At 39.5% G+C, this 21793-nt stretch overlaps 1 protein-coding gene across 1 annotated transcript in view; it reads left to right on the top strand.

Moving 5' to 3' along the window:
* Positions 1 to 21793, top strand: part of LAPTM4B (lysosomal protein transmembrane 4 beta) — a 61819-nt gene that overhangs the window by 31970 nt on the left and 8056 nt on the right. The window contains exons 5-6 of the mRNA XM_085300446.1: positions 1620 to 1718; positions 9395 to 9490. Coding sequence (XP_085156572.1) covers positions 1620 to 1718; positions 9395 to 9490 — 195 coding nt within the window. The remainder of the gene's footprint in view (positions 1 to 1619; positions 1719 to 9394; positions 9491 to 21793) is intronic.

The raw sequence follows: 21793 nt of genomic DNA, 5'->3' as shown, positions 1-21793 counted from the left end.
TAGAGGCCTCGGAGCTGCTCAGCCGCTCCAGCCTTGGCCACCTTGGGGCCATGGACCCAGCAGGCACTCCTGTTTTTTAGGGCAGCAGGAACTGTATTGGTCATTTTCCCACCCTCTTCTTGCCTCCATGTACCACCCTGTTGAGCTGGATCTGGAAACAGGCCATGAGGCTCTGAGCAGGGCACCAGCAGGTTGGTTGTTCTGTCCTAGACTGGTGACGGGTTCCCTTGGGTTCCCCAAAACTGGAATAAAACAGGGCCAAAGCCTCACTAGTAGTTTTTATTCCATTCACAAACTAGTTTGTCTATTTTTTTAATAGTAGCTTAGCATTTAAGGGGATTGTATTTGAGCAGTTTTATTGTGAGTGTTTCTGACTATACTAATCAAATATATGACCTTACTACTACAAGCAGCAGGGTCAGCTGTGGCGTTAATTCTTAAATTTTCCACGTATAATGTTTGTGTTTATTTTCCAGTACATCTTTCATTGACATACACTCTTGCTTTCTTGGTGTCTGGGTGGCTCTATCCACTATGTTTAGCAATAACCTTTTTGTGTGAAAAAAGAAGTAACTCAATAAATTATAGCAAGCTAGATGCCTACAAAACTGAACCTTGACAAAGAAGATAAAATGATAAAAGCTCCAGTCATGGAATTCAATACAAGAACAGAAGCATTGCTGTCAAGAAGCAGAAAATGTGCTTATGTAACTTTTAGCGTCAAATGGTTACAGCCGCTGTTGATATTAACCACTCGTAACAGCTCATGGAAGCACTAAAGAACAATTCTCACTAACAGTTGTCAAAAAAAAGAGAATTTCCTGACGCACTGGGCCAAGTTCTGGTATAAGCAGTATTCAAGAGTTGCTCTGGATTTACACCATTACACCATAGCTGAGAACGCAGTTATAGCTTCCTCTAGTTAACTGTCCAGAGAAGGATGCAGAGCAGACCTGGTTAATTAATTAGATTTGTAAAGAAAGAGGGGTTGTGTATACAAGGGGCTAATGCAGTCTTCTATCATGAACTAGTGCTGCAGTGATGTTATCTTTTGTGGAGAACAGCTCTGCCTATGGACTATGATTTATTCCAAATGAAACAGGAAGTTGTGCATTGCAATACTTCGCAACAATCTGGAGCATTCATTTTAGAGGGACAGCTATGGTGTGATTTTCTTTCAGCCATAAAGAATATAGYAAAATATGGTTAGAGGCTGTTTTTCAGCCAGTGATCCTGAAGTGCTTCGCAATTGTAAATCACTGGAGCCTGTTCTAAGAAGGAAGAAGATTTTTGTCACTTCTATTTCATGTATGAGATAACAGAAGGACCTGAGGCACAAAACAAATGTGCACCAGGGGGGAAAAAAAAACCCACAACATATACCAAGCAAAAAGTGAATCCCTGAGCCCTCCAGTGAACACTGAGCAGGCTGAGTCTTKGCAGCCCCTGTACTGCCTACTTCAACCAGGCTTTCAGAAACTGGCTACTGGTGCAAAGGGCTCTTGATTTAGTACATCACAGGTCTTGTGAGCTATTAATTATGGAGTGCATTAATTGAATGGCTCTTAAATGACTCCTGAGATTAACTTAGAATGTTTACCTTGTTTTTGCTTATGCAGCCCACCRATTTTCCCTACAAGGAAGAGATCATGTCTGTGAACCCGACCTGTCTAGTTGTGATTATACTTCTTTTCATAAGTATCATTTTGGCTTTTAAGGTAAGTGCATTACTGTGTATATAATTTACTTCTTTCTGGTCATGGGTGAAATGTCCACTGCTGGAAGACCTGGCTCCAGAAGGGACCTAGGGTAYTTACAAACCAGGCAGTCTGACAGCTTTACAAAGCAAAGTGATAGACACTATAAAAAAGAAAAGGTATAAAAAAAGTCTCATAGACAAACATATTAACATATATGCCATAATGGGGAAGGTCAGCATGGCTCATGTATGGGGAGCTAATGTCACACAAGTTTTTTAAGGAGTGGATGATCCTGTGGACAAGAGAAAGCCTGTGGATATTGTGGTCTTGTTTTTTTTCAGAAGTCTTTTGGCAGATTCTTTCATCGAAGTCTTAAAAAAAAAGTGTAGGGAAAAGAGGGAAGGTCCTTTCCTAGATGGAGCTAGGAAATAGAGGGTAAGGATGAATTATCAGTCTTTGTGACAGCGAGACCTATGAAGGAGTGTGTGTGTATTTTGTGTGTGTGTGCATGTGTGTGTGTGTGTGAGTATAACGTGTATATATTCATAAATTATCTGGGAAAGGGGATGAAGATAAAGAGATAATGTTCTTTGCAATGTCATTCAAAACAGGGAAAAGAAACAGCCCAGAAAACATTTCATAAAAGTATCATGGCACTGAGTGAGCAATAAAATGACAGATGAAGCAATAAATTCTAAGTGATGGCATTACAGTAGACTCTGGACTAAGTGTGACCACTCAGAAAAGGGGATCTTGTAGTTACAATAGATAGACCTGTGAAAATATTAAGTTAGTGCTCAGTCATGGTCAGACAAATAAAGCAAATGTTAAGAATATCAGGAGAGGAATAGAAAGCAAGCTGAATCCATTACTATGCCAGTTTTGATGTCTGCAGTGCACTGATTTTTTGAAGCAAATTTTCACTCCTGGTTGGTTGCCCCATCTCAAAAGGATGCTGTAGAGTTGCAGGATCTGCAGAGACAGAAGCAAAAATGATCAGAAGTATGCAACAGTTTCTGTATGAAGAACAGCTAAATAAATTCAAATTGTCCCTCCTGGAAGGGACAACATACAGGACTGTCACACAGGATAGCTAAGAGAAATTTATTTGTTGTCATGCAAAACTCGAGGATAGGGGGATGGAAGTGGCAGATTCCAAGTGAGGGGAGATGCAKCTTTGCCCAGCACAGCCAGGAGGGGTTAATTTGAAATCCCTGCACTGAGTTCATGGCACAGCAAGGTCGGCCCCACCTGCTGTGCAGGCCAGAAGTCCAAAAGGAGCTTAAAATAAAATCAGACAAATTCACATATGAAAAAAAAATCACCTGTGGCTCAAGTAGTCCCCCGAGGCTTGGACCTCTGGAAAGTATCCTGGTATGTTTGTCTCATGCTCTCCTGCAAGTTTCTTATAGCGGTCACTGTCAGAGATGGTACCACACTGCAGCTGCCTTTGCTCTGGTGCAGTGCCACTGATCTTGTATTAATTGTGTCAATTTTTATTTTTTTGTAATAGTTCTTGCCCTTTCTCTGCAGAGCAGGTTAGAGAAATCCATAAATGGCAGGGTGACAGCTGAGATGTTGCATACAAACAACAGACTTGACAACATGAAAAGGGAAAATTATTGTGACAAAAAAAAGTAGATTACATTATTGAAACTGCTTCAAAATAGAAAATGAAAGATAGGGTAATAGGATATTTTAAGATGCCATTGAAAGTGATGCTCATTTTTTTCTGGCTTAGAAATATAATTTAACCTGCTGCAGGTATGAATGTAATAAATATATAGACCTGTCAGATGACACAAGTGACATTTTCTTTAAAATTCTCATGTGCAAGGATTACCTCCTGTTTATCCCAAATGAATCTGGTATTTCACYGGATAAATATGACAAGGTTATCTCAAGCTTATAAAGAAATGCAACTAAAATTGAAATGGCAAAAATGCTTATTACAGAAACAAAGAAAACCAAAGAAATTAATAGTGCAAAAGGGTTATTCTATTTTAAAGCTACTAGCACATATTCATACTCTTATTTCCAAGAATAGAAGCATTTAGTTGATTGAAGTATTAATTGATATCCCGTTTTTGTATTCATATGAGCTCTTTACAGCCAGTGTTGTTAGACTCTTGCTTTTCTTAATGCTCATTCTAGCAACACATTATCGTGCAAATGAGTCACAAAAAGTATGACTCACACAGAAACAGCCACTAAACTCCAGTTAGCACTGACATTTTGATTTGAATTTCTTGTGTTTCCAGAAGAGCTGCTATACTGATTTATAGAATCTGCTAAATGAAGAGAAAGCTGGGCACTATTAGATACATCACACTTTATCACTGATAGATTTAACAGATGGCTCCAGGTTTATGTACTGAAAGTGGAAAGGTACTGTGCGTAAAACCACGCTTGAGCTCCCTCTGGATTTTGATCAGAAACAGAGGAACCAAAACACTGTAACCTAGGAAAAGCTACATTCAGTTGTTGGGAAATACGAAACAGAATCACATAATTCATCAAAAATGTTTGGCATCATGACACTTTATTTCAGGAGTGGCTACCTGCAAAAGAAAGCACTACTGAGCAGAAATCAAGATACAGATGTATTAGTGGCTTTTGTGTTTTGCATTTACATTTGTRTATTGTAAAAAAGGGCAAGTGGGAGGAGATAGTAAGAATTAAGGTCAGCTAACTACTCAGAAGCACTTGTATTTTTAATCTTACTTACTCACTTGGATCCCAAGCAGCTAATGGATATTTCAGGTGCTTTCACCAAGTAGAATCTTTTTGAAAATGGGGTGGACCAAAATGTGTTATATCACTTACTGTGTTTGTCTAGAAACTGAACCAGAGTTACATACCATGAAATGTAGGTGTTTCCTATCTGGCTGAGGGAGGACATCCAGCAGCATAAACGTATTTTTATATATGTACAAAGAACTTGGATGGCATATAACCAGCATAGTGGCTGTTGAATCGCATCCTTGTCTGCAGCTGGTCTGGGGAGCAGGGCCACGGCTTTCTCTGGCCATCCTCAGCTGCCAGGATCGAAAGGCTTCAACCTCCCCTCCCAGCCCATGGCAAAGCCCCCAGTGCACAAATGGACTAGGCTCAGGTAAGCACAAAAAAAGCTATAATAAACCCTCCCCCAAGCTGCCCTGAACACTCCCTAGCTGCAGAACATGGCCTCTCATCTGTTCTTTTTCTGTCTTCCTCTTTTTCTGGAAGAGGTGGTTGCCAGTGAGGCAGTTGAAAGGTGTTCCAGTTCTGGGAAGTAAGCTGATCTCCAGCACAGTGCATAGGACACTGGTCTCTGTAATACGGGCCACATATACAAACTGTTGAGCATGAGTACGTGACCACTCTGGTGTCCTCAGCAAAGAAGAAAGGGTGACACAGAATGAAGTTTCATCCTCATCCTAAGAGATTTACTATCTTAGCGTGGTGGGATCCTGCTGGCAGGACTAACCCTGGCCTGTGGCACATCGCCCTCGCAAATGGAGCAGCAGTCATGACCTTGAACACAGGGCTCCAGCGGCGCGCACTCAGGAGCAGCCAGCACCAAGCCAGGAGGTGTTGCCGCTTTCCTGACAAAAGGCTGGTAGAGGTCCCAGCACTGGGCCTGCTGACAGCAGAGTACTTACAGAAGATGCAGGAAGCCTCTGTAGAGCATAGGTCACTAATTTTAAGTTACATACCCCAAATATGTGATATTATGAGACAGCAGATGATGTGCTGGCCCATATAAGGTGCTGTTTAAAAACTTGCAGGCCAGTGGCTTGGCTTAGTATTAATTCTTTTTCAATCAATGCAGCATTTCTTTGCAGTTATAAAGAATAGTTCTTGTTCAGCAGCCTTTTCACACTCACAAGGAATACTTTCTATTGTGCTGACAAGGTAGATTTAATTGCAGATTTCATCAGTATAGCAATTTCATAAATTGTGTGGTTTCTTCTCCTGTAACACTGAGATAGAAATATGAATGTTTAACTGGTCTCTCATTAGCACCCCTCTGAAACCTTCATGATAAATTTCAGTTTGTGTAGCAATCTTTAGCTCCATTTTATCAGTAATAAAGACCAGTTGAGCTAAGTAAATAAACAGAAAATTCGGAACAAATTGAATCCAAAATGGCACTCTCTGCAGACAGCCCTGACTCTGAGCACCTTCTGTCAGATCCATGGCATTTGCCCTGTACTTGGCTGCTAACTAAGGAACTGCCTTAAGGACTGCTGCAGCCCAGATCGTCCGAGGTTCTTCCTTGCTGTGTTGCAAGAAATGGCAGGATACAGGAACCTCTAATTTCCACAAACATATTGGTCAACAGCTGGTCAGGCACATGTCTGATGAGTAGGAGTTGAGCAGTACGTTATGCATTGTGAGAGGCAGGGTTACAAAAATTTGTGAGTTTCAATTCCTTAGAGGCTAAAGTTATTTACTGCATTTGAAATGGAAAGATTGAAAGTCGGTGGAAGTAGGCATGGTGCTTTTTTCCACCCTAAGTCCTTCTCATGCACCCATCCTTTCAAGTGGTCACTACTTCATTGTGCTCCTCTGGAATAAAGGCTGCCACCCCAAAATGAGTCTGTCTGCAGCCTGTGGTGTGGCAGTCATGAGTACCACTAAGGGTAACACTGAGGTCATTTAATGCCTTTTACATAGGACCTATCCAAACATGAACATTGGTCTCCAAAGAGAAGACCGTTATACTGTGCTGTCCATTTTAAAGCAGTATTTGAAACCCCATCTAAGGCTTTGAGGAAAAGATTTGGTAACTAAATCAGCAATTCCATTTAATGATGCAGCAGCAGCATCACTATAAACCAGTGATTAGGAACAAGTTTAAAGAAAAAGTTACAGCGTTATCAGTATGTCTTGAGCAAAATGAGTTTCCATGAGATGTGATTAGCAGGCCAGGAACAATATCCAAAGCACTTGGACAGTGAAATGATCTGAGCTGCCTCTCTTCTCAGATGTATGTGGATCAGTGTCCTGGAACCAATTACTTGGTGGTGCTAACTGAGGACCTTTTTAATTCAAGGGCTAAAATGGACCTTGCCCACTGAGAAACAGCCCTTGCATTCAGGCAGCAGGGCTGACCAGAGCTAGAGCTCAGGGATGAAACAGCTGCACATGTATATTGAGGTGTTAAACATGTTTTATTTACCATATAAAACAGAATGAGAGAATTTGAAAATAAATCTCATGTTAGCTTTTCCCAGAAGCCTACATTATCTGATTCTGACCACCTCTACAACTGGATTTTAATAAAAGACGTACAGAAATTGGTTTGCAATTTGGTAGCCATAATGCACAAGGGTTCTCACAAAGATGGGTTCAGTGTCTCCACAGAAGTCTACTGTATTCAGTGCTCCATTGTTTATTAGCTGTTATGCCTTTCTCAGTGCATGCTATCTGAGCACTGAAAGCTGTTGAAATACTTACTATTATATATAATTAACAGCAGTGGCATTTGGTTCTACAAAAGATCCAATTCCCCATTTATATGCGTTTACACCAATTGTTTCAGTAGCCTATGGCAGGCTTTCATAGCCTGTAATTTGGGATGTAGAGCCAGTCTAACCTTCCTTAAGGCTCAGTTCACTCCAGAAGTCTTTTGTCCTCCCCATCTGGTGGTAAAAGCATTGTCAAAGTCAGTGACAAAAATCACCTAGGACCTGTAAGATGCCATAAAGAAGAGGAAGCAAATTTACTAGATTTCAGCCAGTTTGGCCCCAGCGGAAAAACTGCTTCCTGATCTGCAAGGAAGCAATCAGTAAGTCACGTGGCATACTGAAAAATACAGCTTCTATGTGACAGCTCTGGAGAGGGCAGAAACACAGGGCAGCTGAAGAGGATAAGAGGCTTTTGGAAGGTCATCAGTGCAAGTGAGTCACGAAAATATGACTCACTCTGAGATACACATGCAAATCCAATCAGCACTGGCAGTTTAATTTCCACATGCTATGTCTGTGAAAGAGCTGCTATGCAGAAACTACTAATTAAAAAGATAAGCTATGCGCTATCAATGTGCATTTCTCTCTCTGTCACTTTGTTGGGTGGAAAAGCAGAAAGCACCAGAGTGACCCAGTTTGCTTAGTCCCACCAGCGTTGTCCCTGGCATGCTGAGTATATGACTTCTGCTCCTCTCCTGTCTACCTTCCAGCCTTTTTGTTCATCTCTGCTAGCCAGTCTGGAATTCCTCCTGCTGGCAGAGGAGATGATGGATATGAAAATTTTGCTTAATCAGTTTTAAAAAATGGAGGCTACTAGTTYGTTGCCAGGCAGCAGCCCTATCTTGAGCCAAGTGAGCTCCAAGAACAAAAACAGTGAAATTTGTGGTCCTATAGTAGGATTACTGCTGCAATAACAACTTTTGTGCATTATAGTGAAAAAAAAAATAAGTATTTGTAATAATGATTAAACGGTCAGAAGTAATTTCAGATTTCAATAAGAGCTGTTACGCAGGTAATTTTCTCTGGTCAGGCATGAATAGACAGGCCCCAGAGCATTGCAGTCATATGGAATACATTGAATTAATGCCAGATTAAGTGAAATAGAGTAGCAAAACAATGCACATGATATATGGGATCATCAGCTTCTTAATCATAGTCACTGGCCAACCTTCCACTCACAAGGAAAGGCAAAGGTTCCTGTGACTTGCTTGACGGTTCTTCAGTTCCCACTTTGCTTGTGTTCTTTTTACTGAGATTTGCTTCCACCTTCTCATAATTGGTTTCTGTTTAGATTTTACCTTCTTTCCTGAAATATTCTGCATCTGCAGCACCTTCTCCTGTTTGTCATGATCTGACTTAGGCTTTGTAAAATTACCCTCCTATTGGTATGCAGTATCCTATGCAAAGTAATGAGACCTCTGATTGACTCGTATCTCTCTATAGTTATAGAGAGGAGTAAAAAAGAAAGCCTGCATACATGACCTGCTCATTTGAGCAAAACAGACTTTATATACACAGAAGTTGTTGCTTTGGCTATATTCAGGACAAAAGAAATTGCTGTTTGTTTTCAAAGCAGTTTATCTATGCTATATTGAATATACAACTGAATAAGCTGTAGTATTAAATATCTGGAATAGTAAATTTCACTCAGATATGCGTAGATTAGAGTATCTGCATAAACTAAGTAATGCTTAGTCCAACACATTCTCCATAAACCCCTGCTTAGTAAGAGGCAACGTATCAGATTACTTAGTGAATCTCTACACATCCTTACAGTCAACTGTAACAAGCAAAGTCACTGTCCTGTGCTTCTATCAGACTCATATCCTTATTTATATCTATACTTTACTGTTTAAACACTGGTTCCTAAAAGGAGCTCTGAAGAGCATCTGTTCTGCACTCCACACTGCTCTACCTGTTCTATCACTTTAACAGCACACAATTTACCATGCATCATGGAAAGCTGTCTTTGTCATATGGCCTTTCATTAAAAGCACGGAATAAAGAGAGTGAGAAGTTGAGATTTCTGTAGCAAACAGAATAATTTAATGGTCATATGCATCCTTTTTCCCTAATAACTGTTTTTTTTTGGGGGGGGGAGGGAGATTTTGTATGGAGCACGCAGTAACTGTGCTTTCCTTCTGTTCTTAACTAGCCCAGGTTCAATAATTTACACAAAGCTACTGCATAAAAATGGTTTATTTTCTGCACATAATAATAAATCTCTTTTCTTTACAGGGTTACTTGATAAGCTGCGTGTGGAACTGTTACCGATACATTAACAGTAGAAACAATTCGGATGTGTTGGTTTACATTACCACCAATGACACTGCGGTAAGGATGTTAGGATGCAGAGCAAACATTAGGTCTAATACTTTGCTTTTAATATCTTTATTTTGTATTCATTTCTGACCCCTTAATCATCCTAATTCCCTTGAGAGTCCTCACCTGTTGGATGTGTTTAAACTTGAGATTCAGCAATGTGGTATGCAGTGTTTACAAATGGCATCTGTTGCTAAAATACTGATTTTATTTTATGCAGATAGCGTGATAAAGAATCTGTGTTAAACATAAACTACAGCTAATCTAGTGGATCCAGGAATGACCCTCAGCTCTGATCTTTCCAGGTACACGATAATCCCAAGCCAAGCCATGAGCTGGCACAGTCTCCCCTCTCTGAGGGGCAAACCCTGATCATTTAGACTGCAAGACCATCCCATGGTGTGTCCCAGGTGGAGCTATGATCTGGACAGTACTGCAGCTGTTTAGGACACAGGGTGTGCCATCATCTACACCTGCTGTGCAATGTGGATTTCGTTGTAGAGACTGTAGTGATTTAGTATACAGCAACTGGTATAGTGTTTTGCACTATTGCAGAGAGGATCTAAAGTAGGTTTAAACCAATGCAAAGTCAGTGATTCTTCTGTCAGCCACATGATGATTTTTGCATGGAAAGGAGACAGAATGAAATGAAGATCAGCATAAAGAAATGAATAAACAGATTTTAACCACAAAGACTGGGGAGGCGTCAGTTCACAGTAATTTGGCTCTGACATGAATATGTAGAGGACATTACTACAAGGTCATGTCTTGCTCATTGTAGAAGGCAATATAAAAAGAAAGAGTCCCTGAAAAGCGCTAGTTCTGTCTGCAGTGATACCCCTGCAGAGCTGCTACACACACGCTCAGGTCCACCAAAGCCCCACACTGAGGGCACTGTGTCAGATTAATCCTTGGGGTGACTCCCTTGGTTTATGTAAAAGGACCTTTATATAATTTACAAACAGAATTACAGCAGCATGGACCTAGTCCTTTAGATCATCTGGGTAAAATATGAGGACTGCGTGCCTCAGGCTTTCCAAATACGTGGGTGATCTCTGCATGTTGAGGTATTAGAGCACCAACTTTAAACCATTATAATAAATGGTTCCTGTCCAACCACGAGGATTAGACAACCACTACTATTTTTACAGAAAAATTGTAACTCTCACATAGCTGTTTGTCCTCAGTACCTGGAGCTTTAARAAAAGCATCAGAATTTTTGCAGACTAAGATCAGAGCTGGCAATCAGGACATTTTAAGTATAAAAATATGGATTCATTGAAAGCTAACTGAAAGAAATGTTACAGCTTTGTTTACTGGAATGTACTTTGAGTAAAACCAGGAGTTTTATATGAAATAATTTTGATGGCTCTTTTGTTCAGCCCATAAGTAGTTGTAACAGCTTCAAACACTATTAACCTTATATCCACAGAATTTGCAGGCTTAGCTGTGGGAGACTGTCAGCTGAATTATTTATGAAACTAAAGTTACCAAAGTTTTCAAAAGTGTCGGTAAACCTGTAGGCAACCCATCGCACTGTTGCCTTTGTAAAGCAGAAGACTGTTTTTCAGAGATGACTCGTTACTGAAAATGTCCTTGATACTTTTGTATTTACTAATTACCAAAGTGACGTGAGCTGCCTCATCATCTTTAAAGCTTCTGTGAGGAAAGGAAGTCCTATTATCCTTTTTTACAGATGAGACATTCTTGCACTGAGAGTTTAATTTAACTGTGCTTATCTTATCCTACAAGACGGCTACAGCAGAGAGGTAGGCTTTGAGAAACATTCTGAATTCCTRCCTGGTGCCCTGACCATTGGACTCTCTTTCCTCAATATTTGCATTCATCTGCATTAATGTGAATATGGTCAGAATGTCGTGCTTTTGGGTATGATGGATTTGTTGTTCTTTCTTTATAGGTGAGGTCAGTATGATGCCRTTAGAGCAGGTTCCTTAGAAAGAGCTCTTCTGGAATTTTGCAGTTAACTTCACCAGAAAATGCTTGTTCATCAGGACAGAAAGGTGCTACTGGGGACTACTCCTCAGGCCCAGAGTGGGATGAGAAAGCCAGAGAGAAGCAGGAGGAGAGACAGACACAAATCATCTGTTTTTCRAATGACTTTTTCAGGATAGAGGCAAGTCTGACTCAAACCCGTGTCTGACTGCCTCTCTCCAGCCAGCGTATTGCAGTCAGGGATGAGATGGAGGAGCCAACATGCTTCGGAGCAGGCCCCGTTCTTTCATCTGCTCATTGCTGAGCTTTAGTGAGGAATGATAGTCAGGTTAAATCCCASTTGTTCTCTACTGTGAAACAGAAGATTGTTCTTCCCTCTTTTCACCCCTCAAAGCACAGACTGAAAAATACCTTTTTTCTATGTCTAGGTTGAGAGAGATCAGGAAAAACATGCATTCATATGATTTTAAAAAAGATAAACTCAATAGAATTGAATAAAAGTGGTTTCAAAATGAAGTGTGGAAGAAGAGCTTTGAATGTTGAGTGCTGAAGACCCTTGAGAGTTCAGGGCACATGAAATTTTGAAATATCCAGATAGGTCACTGCTGTCTGCTGAAAKGTATATTAATCCTCCAACACTCAAGTATACTTATGTATTAAAATGATGGGTTTTCATTCTCTTTGATGCTGGGAAGCTTCTGCGGGCTGGGCTGCTTCACCTTAATATGACTTTAAATTATAAACTGCATGTTTCTTTAAAATATGGGCCAGTCTTTGCCCTGTGCTTTCAAAGAAATGTGTCATTTTTAGAATCAAATCTGCTACCTGAATTCCAGCTGAGTTGTAAGTCATACCTGTTGGGCATATTCTCATCTTTGGGGATGGTTGTTTTGATATATAGAATTAACTGAATGAATACACAAAAATTTATGCAACTGAATGTGCAAATCTAAGCTTAAATACGGGACTGGACATAATAGCTGCAATTCAGAGTAAGAAAGTTTAAGTATATCCCAATACTCCCTAAATCTAGAGATCAGCTCCCAGCTGTTACCTGCTACTATYTTTTGTACTGCATAGTAAGTAATGACTATTACCTTCACTCAGCAGCACTAGATCTAAAAAAAACTATTAGATATCCAAAATACTGTACTACTAAAAACATTTAGTGTGGAGTTTAGATACAAGCTGAAATGTGAGATAGTTTACTGCTAAATTCAAAAGATATGGTTTATGAATTGGGTTGGTTAGAAATTCAAAATATTTCTGTAGTTACATTATTATTTTCAAAAAAGCTAAGATATTGAGTACAGTGAACATTTTATTATTTGTCTTACAATTTTTCAGGAGTGTAGTCTTGGAAAAATATCCAAAAAATGAAATTTTTATCTTACTTCTATCAAAGCATGTACTCAGGGAAAACAAAGGTGCCAGTAAGCAATCTCTTTGCCTTCAATAACACATCATTAGTGGCAGACACTACATTTTTCCTTGAGTTCAAAATGATGTATATTGGCAAGACTCGCATGGAAAATGGAAAGAAATAAGTAAACTCATGTTCTCTAATAGCTCTTATTATCAATCGTTAAGCAGTCATAAAAAATGCTTGAATTGTAACTGTTATGCTTACTTGTTGATTATTRTATTTCACTTTTAAAAGAGAGACCCATGTTTAATATAAGACAAGACATTTCAGTTACAATAATTATCTGATTTCTGGTCTATTGAAATCTTAGCAAAATCAAATTCCTGGGTGTACCATAAATACAAATTTACCTATAGCTTTATCAAGATCATTGTTTTTCGTCTTTTAAGTTTTGAACTAGAATGCCTGTTTTACCTCCTCAGCAATCTTGAAACTATATCTAAGACTTCCAATTTAAATGGAAATACGGCATTAATGACTGAGCTTTTCTAGAGAAAAACACTCAGAGTCATACTGGCTGGGATGCTACACCATTAGAAAGAGGAAAGGTCCATAATTGTTAGCTAGCTGCAGCATCTGTGAACCTTTCTCAAATGTTTGGATTGCAGAGCCCTTTATTAGTAAAAAAAAGAAACTTTAATATGCAGCATTGGAATTTGGTTTGAAAGAGAAGGACATTTTGATTGTATATAAAAATAGTGCATTATGTATCTATCTTCTCAAAAACAGGAGATTGTTTTGTAAATAATAATCAGATTAGCTGTAATCTTACTGCATTTCTTAATTTATTACTGACAAGGTGCATAAGCACATTTAAACTTTATATCCAAACTCAATTTGGAGCATGGATAATTTCTTAATTTCTTAAGCACAGTTCTGTGGTCCTACTTCTTGTTACTAATTTGTTCCTCAGCTCTGTGGATTCAATAARTCCTTGACTGCTCTCACAATTAGTTTCCCCTGTTTCTGTATAGGAGAAATCCATCATGATTTGTTCTTCATGTTAAGAGTGTATAGATCTCAACAGCACTATTCTTCTGTCTTCTCCATGGCTTGCCAGGTGRTATAAAGCTACAGGAATGGCCTTCCAAGAGATGAGCTTTTGTGGTCTTTAGCCTCATAAAGAACTGCTCTGCCGACTGCTGTCACTGTAACTTTCCTRTATCTATTGGACTTCATTCTTTCATAGCTCCTCATGAGATCTGCACTGCAAATCTCCATTACAGCCCTCAATAATTATTATTATCAGTAATAGTTCATTAAAAAAATACTTAGTTGCCTCCCTGCCTTCCTGCTAATTGTCTAATTTTCATACCTCGGAAAATCACCGGGCTGCTGTGCAGCTGAAGTGTGGACTGTCTTAACTGTGTGATGTAAAACCTGTACAGAAACTGCCAGTTAGTTTTCCCTTTGATCAAACTGGTTCTGTTACAAATAACACCCATACATCTGAACTATAACTAACCTGATGCGTGGAGTTTTGTCACTCAGTGTAAGTGATTTAAGCCATACTTTTAGCGAGCATGCCATCTAGAATGTGAATTTCTTTCCACTGCATGCTGTGAGTGCAGTATTCCTATTATCCCCTTTGAGTGAGAGCTCCTCCCTCTGTGGCCCTTGATCTTCATGAATRTATCCAGTGTGGCTCCAGAAATGGGCTATGGTAGGGGACAGAGGGACCAGCTGGTRCCTGACCCCAACCTATAGGAAGAAATGGCTCTTCTGTGTTCTGGAAGCAGATAATGCCAGGATCTCGGGGTTTATCTGTATACTTTAGTCACAACAGCCCCAAAGTCACCGAGGGATATGTTGTTGTCTCCCTCCTTTCAGTTTTTCTCAGTACCTCCCTCCTGTCCATTTCTAGAGATAGCTGTATAGGAGATTTTGGCTTGGGCAGTAAAGTGGCTCCCTCACAACGGACTGTAGTCACCTGAAGCTTATTTTTTCCACTTTTCTAATCTAGTATTTCTTTTTCCTACCAACTCCTTTGAGCACGTCGTGGATGAAGATCAGCTTTCTGTACTAATTTAAACTGTCACAGCATGGCCATAGAAACATTAGTCCAATCTGGRAAAACTGATAGCCTAGAAATGAATGCAGAAGGTAGCCTGAAGTTACACAATTTGCTCTGCATAATAGGAAGGGCTCCTTCGTGCTCTTGGGCAGCCAGAGGATTTCATTTTGTTTATTTTTAACTCTCACAGTAGCCAATCAAATGGAAGTTTTGTCTCTGGTTGTGCTGCCAGTGAGGATAAAATGTAAAGCTGTAAATCTCCCTTCAAAGTGGGATTTAGATCCTTACGTACTTGGCAAGATCACTCCAGTGGGTCCTTTGAGACATCATGTTTATCCACAAGAGCTAAATAACTTCTCTGATTTCACGGTAGGGCTACATTCCTTCTGTGGGTATGACGGCAAATAACTAGTAAGTAATTAATCTGCCAATACTTCCCTTACGTTCTCCTTTTCTCAAAGTTACAGGAGACCTGTTTGAGAAATGCAGAGCTAGGTCTTTCATTATTGCTGCAGATTCCTTGAGCAGAGAAAGGAATATTCTTGGTAAGGTTGGAAAAGCCGTTCTTTGTTTTACTCTGTGTGCATGGAAGATGATTAGTTTGGGTGTAGGAGAGAAGGATCCTTAGGCTTGTGCCAGTTAAATAGACAAAGTGTGAGAAGTAGCCCAGAGGCAGACAGACCATGCACTTATTTCTGATGGGTTCTGTGAGACCTGTGATTTCCAAGTATTGACCCAGTTTTGAGATGGTACACGTCTGAGTGGAGGATAACTTCGAGAAAARTCATACTTTAAAGATATTTTCTATAATGTTGCAGAGAAATCCTAGAAACTTGGCAACATGCACCAGGTGGCTGAAGTCTTGGGCAGTAGTTTGTATGCAAGCATTATTACTAGGCCGCTAGATCAGAGGCATCTTTTTCCAGTGAGTGGTAACTGTGAACATACTTTAAAGTGAGCTAACACCACAAATGAATACCTGGCATGACTCACTCCCTGAGCCCTTCTCAAAGCCTCYGTCTGAATCCAGGCAACCTCCTCGAATGGAAACTATCTGATAAAATCTGCAAGAGGGAGAGCTGGTAAAATGGGAGGCAGAAAAGAAGAAGAAGAAGAAACAGGAAAAAAAGGGGGGGAGGGTATATGAATAGAACTACATAGCACTTGGAAGTAAAGGGGGTAATTAGTTATTAGCCACATGTAGTAGTCTGCATGGGACCCGGAAGGGTTGCTTTAAGGCTGGATCTRGTTTTCTGTAGCATTACTTTTATAAATTGGATTTGCACATTCCCAAAGTGATGTCTTTAATTACAGAATCTTCAATGGGCTCAAGTTCCATGTGGATGTCAGACTTTTTGTATAGTATGTGTATGCRTTTCCTCTTCTTTATTTGATTTTGAGTTGGAGAGAAGTATCAAAAACAGTCTCCTTCTGTCAACAAACCCCTATTCAGCTGCTCCAGCATTTCACATTCTACCTGCAGTAACATCTCACCCCTTGTTCCTTCTCCTTTAACCTTAATGAGTAGAGTTTCTCTCTTCTTATTTTCTTTTCCTTTCCCATCTTATCAGCTATACTCTTCTTTTCCACTACTTCCTTGTTTATGCAAGGATTTTGTCTGAAAATGCAGCATTCCCTGTGGTCTGTATTGCTTCATGTTTCCTCTGTTGCTTCATGCTATTTGTTAATCTGTGTCTTGCAACTGGTTTACGTACTGCTAGGTGGCTGTTCCCAGAAGCCAGCTGTGCTGTTTGGGACAGGCTATTAAGATGACATTTTACRGCAAATGCCCACTGAAGTCTAAAAGTAAGACTAACAAAACATTTTCACTTGTCWTCTCAGTCATTACAGTGTACATTTAGGTACAGTTTACATATTTATGTGTATTTATGTATAGGTTAAATTTGGATCAAAATATAGGTTTTGTCTATTTCCCCCAGTAGAGGGGAATTTGCAATTCAAAGACTGGAATTATTCTAATATGTGAAAAACAGTGAGATATCTGCAACAGAAAGAGATAAATCTGATCTCATTGTTCATAATTAGATTAAAAAAAAGACTTGAAATGGGGATGGRTAAATTAAATCTTTCAAATATTTTTGGAGTCAGTAATTGGAAGTGTTTCAATATAGGAAAAAATAGTGTTTATAAAATTGCAGTGTTCCTTTATAGCCCCTTTTTTTCTAACAGGGTTGATTCAATACCATCTGACAGCTGCTGTTTTGTGGGCTTCAAAAAGGAGTTGAAGTCTTCAGTATAATTCCAAGGATACGTATCAGTGCAGCAAAAGCCGATGACARCTTTAATCCTTGTTGCCAAGGATAGACAGGCGTATAAGCTGAGCTAGATGTGGATTTTCCAGGTCAGGCTCAAGTCGTAATTCTACTGTGCAATGAAGCATGGGGTGAAGAGGCCTGAAGTCACTCAAGCTGGTAGTGTTCAAGCAGTGCAATGCAGTGGGGTGCAAAGATGCCAAGTCTTGGTAGCAGTTAGCCATGCTGTGACTATATAGCCACACAGTTGGCCCATGCTCCTAAGTCCTGCCCTTCTGCAAAGCTGCTCTAGCCAGAGGCAGGGCTGGGCTGGGCTGCAATCCTGCTTTCAGCTCCAAAGCTAGCACTGTCTGGTATGTTTGCACCATGTCCCTGTGCACAGCACAAGCCTGGCCACGGCCAAGTGGTGGAGTAGCTCCCGCCATATCCGAGTTCCTCCAGCCCTGATCCTCTGTGACTGGAGTTACCCAATGTGATACTCTGTGCAGAAATAACAGCTGTAACTGAGGTGAGAGGAAGATGCTGTTGCTTGTAGTTCAGCAGGTGGCATTGTTCACTTRGAGATTGCTTCAAACTAATGCTATGCATAGTATCAGGGAGGAGTGTGCAGCTGGGGTGTTTTGTTGAGGGTGTGACAATAATCCACAAATCCAATTTCCTGCAGTTACCAAGTGCTGGTAGTAATTTCTGGACCATTCTTCCAGTCTATTTTCAATTAGCTTTAGTGGCAACAAAATGCAATGGAACAACAGATTTTTTTCCTGAACTGTCTTCAGGATTTCTTACCGTCATAGGACTTCCTCTGCTGCGCCCTGTCCAGGGCTGCACTGCACCTCTGGCTAGGGTCCTCTACCTTATAAGCAGTGGGGAAAGTAAAATAAGCTTTAATGAACTACACAACAAACTCTACTTAATTTTAGAAGAAACAAGCTGAGTTGTCATTCATGCGCCAAACTTAGAAGATTTGCAAAATTCATGAGAGTTTCTGGTTGACAGCTGCTTTACAAATGCAATTTATTAACATTAACAGGATTTATATAAACACAGAATTTTTTCCTCAAGCTGCAGTTTGTCATCTTTCATGACACTAGAGCTTTGTTGCTGTAAAACAGTATTATAAAAATTCTGCTACAAACAAAGCTTTTCCTTGAACTTTCACGAGGAAATGGCTAAGTGCAATGTGCAATAAAAATTAGAGTTTATATGGCAATATCATACCTTACTTTTTAGTAACAATGTAAAAAAAATAGTTGTAGAAAAAATAGTTGTAGAAAAAATAGTAATTAGTGCAAAATACTTACAGAAGACAGAAACAGAGATTGGTCAGCTCAAAGTTTCAGATTTAACCACTCCCAAGCATTAGAACGAGGTTTCAAAATCTACCTCCAAATTTTACAAATGCCCTTTTGTCTTGTAGTGCCCAAAGACCTATACTGGGTCACTCATATTCCTAGGCATATAGACAGGGGAAATGACTCATCTGGTACAATAAACCTTTCCAGTCATGGAAGCTAACAATCACAGTTGAATAAGCAGTGCATTATCCGTAACACAAGCATGGATGTGATAAAAGTACTCCTGGGAAGTGACCTTTCCTATTAAATAATTTGGCTATCACATGTCTGGTAATAAGTTCTTGTGTTGGTTTATTATTGAGTGGGATATAAAATTGTAAGAGCAAACGAGTTTGCTATGAGTGTCGTTATACAAAGATGCAGGTTAGTAATTAAAAAACTCAACAAAAGATTAGTACTCTGTCATAGTCTTTGCAGTCAGAACAACACACATCAACAATTTCTCTGCACAGAATATACATCTTCCAAGTCACCCATGCTGGTGACCCACAGGCAAGTACTCCCTGAGAAAGTACATGCTCGTTCAGCAAATGCTCATTTTGAAGGCATGAGGGATGTGCTTTGTCTGTACAAGATCATGATGTGCAGCAAGAGATGAAGCTGAGGAGTCCTGGCTAAGATACAGGAAAAAAAATTGTGGCCTGAGGTGAACTATCTCTCCATCTCTTTGAATGAGGAGAGTAATTAAACCATTATTCTGGATGACTTTTATGAGGTTGCACATGAAGGGAGAAGATGATAGCTTCCTGAATCCAATTTTCCTCCCACACAAGAGCAATCACAATCTGTCCCTAAGTATTGCTGTGTCCTTGTAGTCTATACACTTATTCATCTATCTGGAGTGCTGAAAACTTTCTGTTGTGTCATTATAGAAATTAATAAGCTCAAGTAAAATTTCTTAAATAGTGTTTTAGAGAGTTAGTGGCTTTGAAAAAAAATGAGGAGTTTCATCAAAGGAAGACAAAACATGGCAGCTATAACTGCACAGATGATTTTGCAGTGCTGAGGCCTACTTTTTCACTGACTGGGGTCATAAATTGTCTCATTTTGCTTCCAGTTATTCCATCTGTGATCATTCTAGTGTGGTTTCTAATGGCAATGCATACATATAAACATGAAAATACTTCCTGACCATGTTGAGAGGAAGATTTCCTGGGATTTATTTGACAGATAACGTATCATGAAACACTTAAGCAAATAGTAACTAGCTAGTGTGTTTCAGATGAACTCTTCAAGCAAATGCATCTGTGAAGGAAGATTCATAGAATAAGGATATTGTATGGAGTGAAAAGTAAAACATTTCTTATTTGATATGAGAATGATTTGGCTCTGATATGAAGCTTTGCCCTATACACAGGACTTTTTTAATCTCAAGAGAAAAAGAAAAGTGGGCAGCTTGTTTTGTAAACATCACCTCTCTAACATCTTCAGAAGCAGTTGCTTTGACTGGACTCATTTGACTAGAGCAGTGATGTACTTTGTAAACAGCCACCTCTGAGGTAGAGATTTATAAACAATAGAGAAGAAGAACTGCTTCTAGGGGGCAGTTTATCTCACCTGGAAGAATATACCTAATGCAAGGTCAGGTGGGCAAAAGTGCCTGACAGTGCATGTTTCTCTCTTGAGCATGAAGTAAATCTCATTCAGACAGAGGTCAGCTTCCTCCCCCACATCTGCTCTTTGAGCTCGCTCTTCAGCCTGGACCCCAAACTCTCCAGTTGTCTAGTACCACAAAATTAATTATGACTGTACTGCAGGGATACTTRAAGAGAGGATGGAAGAGGAACAGAACAAGAGAGAACATGATAGAGGTCTTTAAAATCATAARTAGCAGAGAGAAAGTAAATGAGTGACTGCTCACTGTCTTAGCAAAATTACTAGGGGACATCCAGTGAAATTAGCTAGTGGCARATTTCATAGCAAGCAAAGTAGGTATCTCTTTACACAACACACAAATTAACTGTGCAGCTCCTTACCAGGGACATCGTGGATGCTGAAAGTTTACATGGGTTCAAATACAGGCTAGAAAAATCAGTAAAAGAAAAATTTCCCAAGATATGACCAGTAATTCAGTACCTCCTTAACATGTACATTTCTGATAGTCTGAAGAATATTTTGAGCAAGTCAGGACTGTGCTTACACTGCTCTTTCTTCCCTATTTTGACTCTTCTTTCTTGTATTTCTTCAACATCCATTATTGATCACTGTCATCTGGATGGACTTTTCACCTGAACCAATAGAGCTGTTCGTACACGAACAGGTCTAGCTGCAGTATGATGGAAGCTAATCCACAATTTTTTCTCCAATGCTTATCTTGTATGCAACAGTTAATGAATGCTTCTCACCGTAGAATTACTATTATTTATCCTGTTTCCTCAATATGATGAAAAAGTTCCCCTTTCTCTGGAAAGCTATCAGTCTTTTCATACGGTGAGGGTAAAATGTGTCTTCGTGTTAGTAGGTTAAAGTGCTTTTTCTCTGAATTTCCTGTGGATTTAGTCTTAATACTTCCTAACTGTTTCAGTCAACCTCTCTCTTGACAATCTGAGTCTACTCTTCTTCCAGGCCAAATACTCCCTACTTTTCTGAAGTTCATAGAATCGTAGCATGGTAAGGCTGGAAGGGMCCTCTGGAGATCATCTAGTCCAGCCCTCAGCACAGCCCATACAGGGGGTGAACCCGTGACCTTGGCATTAGCAGCACCAAGCTCTAAACAACTGAGCTAAACCAAGTTACCTCAGAGATGACAAGATCAGAAGATTTCCACCTACAATTTATGAAATGAATTTTTTAAAGTAGCAAAAGTTATTTTGAGATAACTCAAAAGTCCCAGGGGTTCAGAACTCTTGGGCACCCATTTTAGGAAAAAAAAAAAAAAAAAGAGAGAGAGAGAAATTCATGCTGGGCTTTGCTTCTTCCCACCATACATACTGAAATGTTGGAAATTTTTAAGTTTTCCTCAATAAAATCATTATATTAACATTCAATAAATTTGTAGAAGAAATAAAACATGCTACATTAATAGGCTTATTTCTTTTCAAGTAAAATGCAATAGTTAATTATGTCACTGATATTTACACACAGTCTGGTGCTCATCATTATACATAATATTAATGGAAATAGCTGCAACCTGGTGCCTTAGGTCTCTCGAATAGGGCTCTAATGAAAAGATTTGGATTTCTGAAAATTTTCAGCAAAAAATAGAGTTTCTTAACACATGTTTTTGCACATCAAAAATGGTATTTTCAGCCACTCTACTAAGTAGACTAATAATACCCAGAATCACCCTGGGTT

Source organism: Rhea americana, unplaced genomic scaffold, assembly GCF_003343005.1.
Source record: "Rhea americana isolate MKP2758 unplaced genomic scaffold, rheAme1 scaffold_0, whole genome shotgun sequence".
In the NCBI taxonomy this organism is placed as follows: domain Eukaryota; kingdom Metazoa; phylum Chordata; class Aves; order Rheiformes; family Rheidae; genus Rhea; species Rhea americana.
The sequence above is the reverse complement of the archived record's forward strand: the minus strand, read 5'-3'. Positions and strand labels throughout refer to the sequence as shown.